This window comes from Ascidiella aspersa, chromosome 9 (genome assembly GCF_963924565.1).
Source record: "Ascidiella aspersa chromosome 9, kaAscAspe10.2, whole genome shotgun sequence".
Taxonomy (NCBI): domain Eukaryota; kingdom Metazoa; phylum Chordata; class Ascidiacea; order Phlebobranchia; family Ascidiidae; genus Ascidiella; species Ascidiella aspersa.
In genome coordinates this window covers 3,181,313-3,191,036 of record NC_139455.1, presented here as the reverse complement: position 1 = coordinate 3,191,036, position 9,724 = coordinate 3,181,313, and the positions used below count along the sequence as shown (strand labels likewise).

General features: G+C 37.2%; 1 protein-coding gene across 1 annotated transcript; it reads left to right on the top strand.

The window, feature by feature from the left end:
- The first annotated feature begins 2,821 nt into the window (after nt 1-2,821).
- LOC146131914 (T-box transcription factor TBX15-like) lies at nt 2,822-8,266 on the top strand. The gene is made up of 7 exons (XM_083397132.1): nt 2,822-2,880; nt 3,796-3,897; nt 4,575-4,746; nt 5,595-5,826; nt 6,319-6,444; nt 7,309-7,439; nt 7,988-8,266. The coding sequence occupies exons 1-7, from the start codon at nt 2,831-2,833 to the stop codon at nt 8,264-8,266; spliced, it is 1,092 nt and encodes a 363-aa protein (XP_083253258.1). The 5' UTR covers nt 2,822-2,830.
- The last annotated feature ends 1,458 nt before the right edge of the window (nt 8,267-9,724 follow it).

The window sequence follows — 9,724 nt, the reverse complement described above, 5'->3', positions numbered from 1 at the left end:
CAGCGGCAAAACACGGAGCTATCCGCGCTCCTTACGTCATCCACTTTTGATCCGGCATACACTCGTCTCATTCCGGAGACTTCCTCTTCTTCTGTGGTGACTACCACGGACCAGGGTTCTATTTGGCGCCCAACCCCTTGGCAAGTCAATTGTGAAGAACAGCTCTTCAACATGGAAAGATGGTAAGTCTTTGTTTTTGTTGACTGCTAAAGTGTTTTTACAGCGAAGTGTATCGAAACAATTAGATCATTTTTGAAAGAACACTGTTTTTTATGTATATATATATATATATATATATAAAACGTATCTTTATGGAATTCCAAAACTTTGGCAGCAGGTTTCTGTTTGTCGATCACTGTCGACAAAGGATTTAAAAATACCGATTGTTAATGTTCTTATAATAAGTTTTTATAGAGTTTGTGAGCAATACCATGCAAAATGAGCCTCATACACACATTTATGTCGCTTAATTTTAACATTGAATCTCAAACCACTGCAAGCAGATGTTCGGTTGTCAAGGTAAGGTTTGGGGCCATTAAAAAACTTTGGCAGGAGTGCAAATTATGGGACTAAAAAAAAAGTTTTTGAATAATTTATATAAAGATATTTTAAGTTTGGCCAGTTAATCCCTACGACCAAGGTTTCGTACTCATAAGTGTGGTTTGCAGGTAGCTTATTTCACTATATTTCATGTGTGAAAGTGTGTATACGTGGCGCTTATGTGACCGCAAATATTCAACTTTGTTTATGTGCCGTTTCTGTAGCGATATGCAGAACCCTGTCAATCAATCCCGGGAAGGTAATTACTGCCATGTGACTTGTTATTTCCGACGAGATTGTCTGTTCGTGTTTCTTGAAGCCAGTTTGATATTTTTTAAGTATTTTGCAATTTTCACGCATGTTTGTGTGTGAACTAACTAACTATTTCTGTGTCGATACAACGCATTTTGCTTGAATTTGTTGCAAGAGTGGAATATACTGTTGCAAAAGCAATTTTATGCTAAAAATATTAAATCAATATACTGCCGTTTGAGTCTTAAGCAAAACAAAACACTACAGCTCTCTTCGATTGTGTTACTCTAAAAAAAATCATTTATTTAACATTTCTTCGTTAAAAAATATGTGAATAACCTTGATTAAAAAGAGAATGTGCTAAAATTGTTATTAAAAGGAATATGTACATAATTGATATTGAAAAGAATATATGTATAATCTTAGTTGAAAAGAATATGTTCACAATCTCTATTCAATCGGAGATCGGGTCTATCTTGTGTACGTTTGTTCACACATTTTAGTCTCCACCACTAAAACATTTATATTTATTTTTAGACTGTTATCTAATACAGACTTCCGATTGTTTTAAACCAACCAAGCCTAAAGAATTTGCACCTTAACTTTTAGTATCTAAATACAGTTTTCTAAATGTTTCAGAGCTTGTGCCATTGCATCACGAAAATACGGTGATAGATCTAACTGAAAGCACCGATGACTTTCCATCGGAAGATCGCGATTCTGATCTAAACTTCAGTATTGATCAACATCCAATTCAACATCAGCAGAATCCGCCGCAGAATATTGCTCAAAATTCGGAGGAAATCTTCCCTTTCCAAACTTTCGAAGGCTGTGCACCAGTGACGCAATATTACCAAGTCGAAAAGGACAACCAAACACTTCTCGGCCACTTTCCTTTTACGCAACAGCAAAACATCGACAACCCCAAGCAATATTACCCTACATCGTACCCTGAGCAATCACAGCAATTAGCTTCGAATGAAGAGTTTATACATGACTGGCCGAAATTTCAGCTTCCGCTAAGTTCGGTCGAGAGCGCTAATGTACAAACAGGAGACGGTTGCGATTTAGAAGCAACAATTTTAAGCGCTGAAATCATTCAAGAAGTAGCTACAAACGAACCGGCGACTTCTGATGTTTCCCTCGCGGTACCAAGTTTGTTTAACCCAGGTGAGTCAAGCAAAACTGGGGGATTAGATTAGATCGATTTTACAGATCACTTTTGGTGAGTTTCTTCAGCTCTCTATAGGCAAAAATCAAACCAAAATATAAAAATGGTCGCTTTTTAGAAGAGTTAATTGATTGACAAAATTATATTTTGTTTTACGCAACTTTAAATGAAATTAGAATTATAAATAGGGTTACGTCTGCCGAACCCAGAAAAGAAAAAGTGCCCTGAAAAAACAACCATACGCATTTGGCGGCAATTATTTAAAACATATACCCACGGCTAAACAATTTGTTAATATTTTTATAACGTTAGTAGCTCTTGAAGTCGCACTGAAAATGAATAACAGCACGGGCAGCCATAGATCGTGCCTTTTAAAATGTTATCTAAAACCAGTCGTTATGAAGAATTGCGCGTAAAAACTTACAGCAGTATAGCTACTAGTTAGTTATAGCCTTCCATTGTTTGCATGTATGGCTAAAATATATCAGCCTAGTGTTTTAAGTCTTTTCAAAGACCTAACATTTTTTTGTCCTCGGATGTTTTATAATGTGGAATCTGGGACACTAAAAATAGCATTTAATCATTGAAAACCTACATTTTATTTGCATTTTATTGAAATTACTTATCATCAGACGATATAAAAAGTTGCGTCTAATTATTCACGGGCTAGTTAATAGTTAGTTCTAGCCCTGCCTTTTTGCATGTATGGCTACAATATTATTTTGGCCTAATCTAGTGTTGTAAGTCAGCCGTTCCGAAAGCGTCCGCTAAACCTAAATAACACATTGTTTTGTCATAGGTCCAGTTCGATTTGAAAAGCACCCACAAAGCGTTCCACAAGTTAAGCTCACCAATCGAGATCTCTGGATGAAGTTTTTTGAGATTGGAACTGAAATGATCATCACCAAGGCTGGGAGGTCAGTATGAGGTTAAGCTAAACAGTTGTTGAATCGATAAGATAAAAAGACGACCGTTTTTTACGAGATAAGTTCTATGGTGACCAGGTTGATTAAATAGTTACATCCGTTCACTTCTTCATTACAAAATAGCGCTAATAGAGCACCCTTACTAATCACTTTCTGTATTGCGTTAACAAAAAAAATGTATTTTGGAACACTATATACGGATCTGCTCACAAGTTTAATGGTGAAAATAACGGCCCAAATAGACATAAAAAGCGACATGCTTTATTATTCAAACGTTTCGGCAAATGCTCATGCAATCATAATGCCATGTCATCAAGCATGTCGCTTTTTATGTCTATTTGGGCCGTTATTTTCACCATAAAACCTGTATTACTTTCTTAAAGGCACATAGAAATATCCTAAAAGAACAGCTTTAATAAATTCAACAGTATTTATTTTGCCATTCAATTGCTACAAAAAAGCTTGACTTAAGGATAATTGAATCGGATCACTAGCTGATACGTAAACACTATAATGAGTACCTTTACAGACTTCAATCGCAGGCGCTGTTAACCGGGATGTTTTTTTATTGTGTGGTGATACCCATTGTAACACCGCTCTAAGTTAGCTTATCACTTTAAAAATATATTAATTAGACATTCAATTATCTTGCAATCTTTGTATATGGCCGTATTTGTCTAATTCTAAATAGAGGAATCAGGTGACAATGTATAAAGACAAATTGGATTGGATCCTGGTCAAAGGCTTTGACCTGATTAAGCACGGTTGTGCGAAAGCTTGTCGAGAATTATATTGCAGATATCTTTCTTGTTCAATTAACATAAACATAAACGAAGATAAAAAGGTTCGTTCTGTAGTGTACAACATCGAAGCCTTGTCACTGATTAAATTGCTTGTTTGTCGCAGGCGAATGTTTCCCGCTGTTAAACTCAGCATAAAAAACTTGGACCCGAACAAAAACTACGCCCTGGCAATTGACATCCTACCGGTTGACAACAACAGATACAGGTATTATTGTCTTACGGATCTTTAAGAAAATATTTCTAAACCAAAAAGCGGTATTATTCAATTTTTGCAATTTTAAAAGGTCAAACGATCCCAACATAACATTTTTCTCAAAGCAACATAAGAATCAATAGCATTTGCATTTAAAGCATTATAAACAAAACATCAACTCTTACATAACAACAATTTTCTTTCCATCACAAACTATTACAATTTACTAATAAGTGTAACCTTTACACTAAATCACTTTAGAATCTAGAAGTTTTACTTATAAACCAAGTACAGGAAAATACACGTTATACAAGTTTCTAAAGTTCCTAAACCTATCACGCCTGCAAGCTCTTGCGTTGCAAAGCTAAATTACCTGATATAAACATTCTATCCCCATTAAATAATCACATTTGTGTTGCTACGTCACAAAATGTCGCCCTTGGAAATAGGGGAAAAAATCCGATTGGAAGAAAAGATTGTTGGCTTTGTGCGCTTTATGCTCTCACGCATCCCACATCTTGTTGGTGATAATCAGTCAAAAAATTGTCAAAAAAAAATTACCCAAAAAAATTAATAAAAAATAAATTTAAAAAAAAATTGTCAAAAAAAAAACAAATTGTCTAAAAAATTTTTTTTTTTAATTATTAAAAACGTCCAAATAATCTAAAAATTATCCTAATGTATTTTAGGTACGTCTACCACAGTTCGCAGTGGATGGCCGCCGGGACCACCGAGGCCTCAGCCGCCCCTTGCACCTACTTCCACCCGGATTCGCCGGCACGAGGAGATGTGTGGATGCAGCAAGCAATCAGCTTCGACAAACTGAAGCTCACAAACCACGAGATGAACAGGAAGGGACACGTGAGTCAAGTACAGTTGTTCTCAATCGGGGTTCCACGGCACTCTAGGGTGCCATTTTTAACGCTCCAGGGTGCCGAGAGATATTTCAAATTCTTTAGGATTCCAATATTTTCGCTGTTTTGGTAGGTTTCTTGATACAATTTTTTGTGAACTATAAAAGTTGCAAACATCAAAAAGATTTTTTTCAACCTTGTTGCACAGTTAATGTGCTGTTTTAATCTCGAATTGTGATGATAATGGACTTTTTAACAAATTTCCATCGTTTTTTTTTTCGTTCACAAAAAGGTTTATATCATCAAACTGCAATTCTGATCATTTGAGGAAAGCAAATGACTAAAACAGGGTTCTACAACCTTTTTTCGAAGATTGGCGCTACATCTTGTAGTTAGCCACTAAGCTAAAATACGAGCAAGGATGCCGCGAACCATTTATAATTTCTGTAGGGTGCCACAAGCCAAAAAAGTTTGCGAAACACTGTCCAGTGTAACGATATACGATAACATCGGATTGGTTTCGATAGAGCTGCAGGGTCGGACTGAGGAATCGGTGAAATCAGTTTATTTTGCTGAAGTCCGACTCGGGACTCGAGTAATACTACGAATACTACGTAAAACTACCCGAGTCCCGATATCATTTTAATTTTTTTAATCGGAACATTTGGCCGGAGTCGGACTCGGTTTTAATTTTTTGCAGAGTAGGACTCGGGACTCGAGACACAAAAACATGTAAAACTACCCGAGTTTTCGAGTCCGACGTGCACATTCGCAGTACCAAAAATTATTTTGTCAAAATTTATTTTTTTTAAATTCTCGATTAACAACACCATGACCTTGAGATATGGTTCCAAGGTCATCCTCCATTCCATGCACAAATATCAACCACGTGTCCACGTGATCGAGTGCGCCATTACGCGGCACAGCGAGCTCGAGCACTTGGTGGCGCCCAACCGCCGCGTGGATGACGTCACCCGCAATGACGTCACGACCACAGTGTTTCCCGAGTGCGCCTTCACGACGGTGACCGCCTACCAGAACCAGCAGATCACCAAGCTGAAGATTGACAGGAACCCGTTTGCAAAAGGTAAAGGATTGTTATGCTGAGACCCGTGCTTCCCAACCAGTGGGTCTTGGGTTAAAATGTGAAATCATCATTTAAAGGACAGTTATTTTAGAGCGAATTTGGACTCGAGTTATTTTTAACCGACTTCGCAGCACTGGCTGTACCTCCTGAGATGATATTGGCGACCAGCGCTACTAGTGTTTCTTAATCTTTCACCTCACAGCTTGTACATTTCTGCACTGAATATGTGTTATTGGAAATCACCTTGACCATTGCAAGATAAATGTCGACCTCAATTCCTGATCAGTAACATTTAATTCGAATTATCATGGTGTTTGGTGTTTCCTATTTGCTAAAAAGAATTGAATGGGATTAAAATCATATTAAAGACACTTTTAATCGAAGTTTAGCTTGTTAAAAATTGTAGTTCAAAATAAAAGAAGTTCAACAGCAGAGCGTATAAACAAACCAGCAGCACATGTAATCAAATGTGCAAATTGGAATTTCTTCTAGGATTCAGAGATAACAGCAAGAACTGGAAACCTAAACCAGCAAGCGACGAAAACAAACTGAAAAGGACTTGGAATGGAGATCATCAAGCCTCTGTACAAAACAACACAAACACACCAACAAGAGCAGGTATATATAAACTTTACTACAGGGAATAATACTAAAAAAACAGCTCCTCTGGTAAACATGCTGTTGCTACCAGGCATAGTATATACTAAAAAGAAGTTCTTCCGCTACTAATTTGTTCGTAGTTATATGTTAGCAACAATAAGCACCGGAAGAACTTATTTTCAGTACAGCTCCTCTTGTAATTATTTTTTTTCAAAGTTTATTCATTCCAATCGCCTTCTTTAGTGTTAATGTCGTCAAACGTTGGTAGTAGTTTGCCATGCATTGATCATCTTAAACACGTTTTTTGCAATATAAGTATAGGTCCTGACACAGCTGAGTTCTAATAATCAAGGAAACTAACCGTCTACGAAATAAGTCTTCTTGCTATAAATAAAACAAAGATTTGAGTGTTTTTTGGTAACATATTACTGTAGGTACGCTAAATTAACCATATACGATTTTGTTTTAGCCTACTGATGTACACACCGATTTTATATGACGTCATTATAATAGCCAAACACAAAATCGATAACATTCCACCTTTAAAGCGTTTTGCAAGGTCTGGCTTGACTAGAAAAAAACATAATTATTTTCCGTTGTTAATAACTATTTTCCACAAACATTACCTCTAAAGGCAGTAAACACTTCGCTTGATTGCATAACCATTACAAAAACGCACAAACAAATTTGTTATCGTATCGGCGCCGACATCATACTAGACTTCGGGCTATCGAACATCCCTAAACATATGAAGTCTCTTAGGGGTTCTAATTAAGACAGATCATACACTTTAAATATACGAGACTGTCCAGTGTCCGTATGTTGCCAGATACCGCACTTCAGAATACACGAATGTTCAACAAGTGTATTTATGCTTTCCAGAACATTCCGTTTCGCCAAGTTCAAACCACGTTTTCATGTCAAACTACCAAACGATTCCAGTTCCTGAAGATTTCAATCAACGCGATCTTTACGAACCTGAGCAGAAACTTGTACGCTCTTCATTGTTGAATGTAAGAAACTGAACATCAAGTGTGAAATAATTTCGTGTAAAGCTTCAAATTTATGACAAGTGGCATAATGGGAGATAGGAATGTCCAATAAATTTTATTTTTTTAAAAAAGGTTGAGAAACTCTGGCTAAGAAGATCGTTAACTCAAATCAAAGTTGACCTACTATTCGTTAAACATTACTCTTGTAAAAGTAATACGTTTTAAAGAATATAATTAACTGCTGCGTTACCCAACATTCCTTCTAGTTATACAAGCAGTGCTGTAATGACTTAAGTCGATGACCTGATTTAAGAGTACTTAAGTTACTGTTTTTAAATGACTTGACTGGAGTCTTTGGGGCAAAATGACTTAACTTGACTTTGGACAAATGACTTTGGTTAAAATAGATTGTTTACATAAAGCAATTATTTACAAAAATTGGGTTATTTATCTTCAAAACGACTTGACTTGGACTGTTATTTTACGACTGTCTTGACTGGGATTAAAGTCATTTCAAAATGACTTGTTTACAACACTGAAGACAAGTATTGAATATATATTAATTCAAGGTTCCAACTTCCAACTTTGATCCACAACACGACCTCCAGGACCTTTCCATGATGGTCCCTGGCAACGCTGCCCCCTACCAGTTGGGGGGCTTTCCCGTTAACCCCGACGACCCCGCATGCTTTACGAATTCCGAACCAAGTTCTACTCACCAGCCTCAACTACTCGACTACTCGTCCGCATACTCGGTGTCGAGTTACGGAAGCCTGGAGTCCACAAACTCGAATGATGACCAACTCGCTTTTTCTTTCCAACCCGCTACGCCAGCAACACTTCACTGAATCGGGGACATTCGATAATATCGAATCGTGACGAGAAATATCGATATCAAGGCGTATAGTTGTGCTACTCGACAGATGGGACCACGGATCACTATTTGTGAATCTGGTATTTCGCGGACCGCAATACAAAGCAAAAAAATAACACAAAAAACTAACATTAATGAGACGGATGGCATTGCTTCTTTCTGCATAAATTATCAATTCTCGGAGTTGTTTGTGAAAGGCAAACTCCCAAGTCAGAGTCCACGGAAAGTCTGGACCTATATTTTTCCGGATGGCGATAAGAATATGTTATTACCAGATATGGTCAAGGAATACGAGAATTTTTCGTAAACAAGTTTTTGACCACAACGAAGGCGCAACAAGATTTACGATACTGGATAGCAAAAGCTTTCGAAATCATTCAGTTGTGAATAACTGCGGCAATTACTGTATCTTAATGTGTGACTCTTTAATTTCTTGTCATATCGCCACAGACCACATTTGCAGTCGTCGCGGACCACCAATGGTCCGCGGACCACAGTTGGGGAAACCCTTTACTAAACGGGTACCTATACTGATATGTTCCACAATTAAGTGGGTATTTTATCTACATTATTTATGTCAGACACACCGAGTTCCACCTTTAGGATGACATTTGGAAATCGCTCATCTCATTATCTAACCACACTTTTGACATTTTATCAATGACTCTCTTGCACTTGGGGCAAATTAAAAGCTCCGAGACACACTTCGTGAAGAATAATAATATCATAGCTTGACAAACTCCTTTAACACACAGCAAATCATTGGGTAATATCAAACATTTATCAGTTTTCTAATAACAATTAGGTTTCGCATGTTTTCTTGCATGATGATTTGTAAATCGTATAGCAATACAAAGAAGTTCCGCGGTCGGATAAAAAATATCTCAAACGCAAACTAGATTGTCGCGAAGCGTTTAATAACTATAGCCATATACATCATTATATGGCCTGTACACTGTTGAAATAGTCGCTACTTTGTAAGGTTTCAAAGTGTTTGCAGATATTCGATTTCGGTGTCTGTTATACAACGTTTTGAGCAACCGCAAGTTTAAACATATAAAAAAAATAGAAAAAGCGTTTACCATATGTTTAGCAAAAATATTTGTGTGTCACTCGAAATCTATTGTTTTTGTTAGCCTACACAGATTCCAGTGTCTTATAGTGATGGTACGCGATGAAGGCAGCGATTTCACACTAGAGAACTTTTGTATTTTCGTTGTTGCTTCGTTTACTCTTTTGAGTTTTAGTTTGGTACGTAATAAACTTTTGAGGATCGAAAGTGGTCGAGTGATAACCTATGTTACTTAAGGCCCGTTTACACAACAGCTGCACTGAGCTGCGCTGGGCGTAATTTGCATTTAAATTCTATTGTGGCGAGCGTTTCACGCTTTGCTAAACTCAAGCCCCGTGCAGCAATTGCAGCTAGCTTAAA

Excerpts from the sequence above, each read along its gene's own strand:
- LOC146131914 (XM_083397132.1), top strand. The coding sequence starts at position 2,831 with ATGAAGTTTTTTGAGATTGGAACTGAAATGATCATCACCAAGGCTGGG. Across the intron at positions 4,747-5,594 it reads AGATGAACAGGAAGGGACAC|GTCATCCTCCATTCCATGCA; the intron begins GTGAGTCAAGTA and ends TATGGTTCCAAG. Across the intron at positions 5,827-6,318 it reads CAGGAACCCGTTTGCAAAAG|GATTCAGAGATAACAGCAAG; the intron begins GTAAAGGATTGT and ends AATTTCTTCTAG.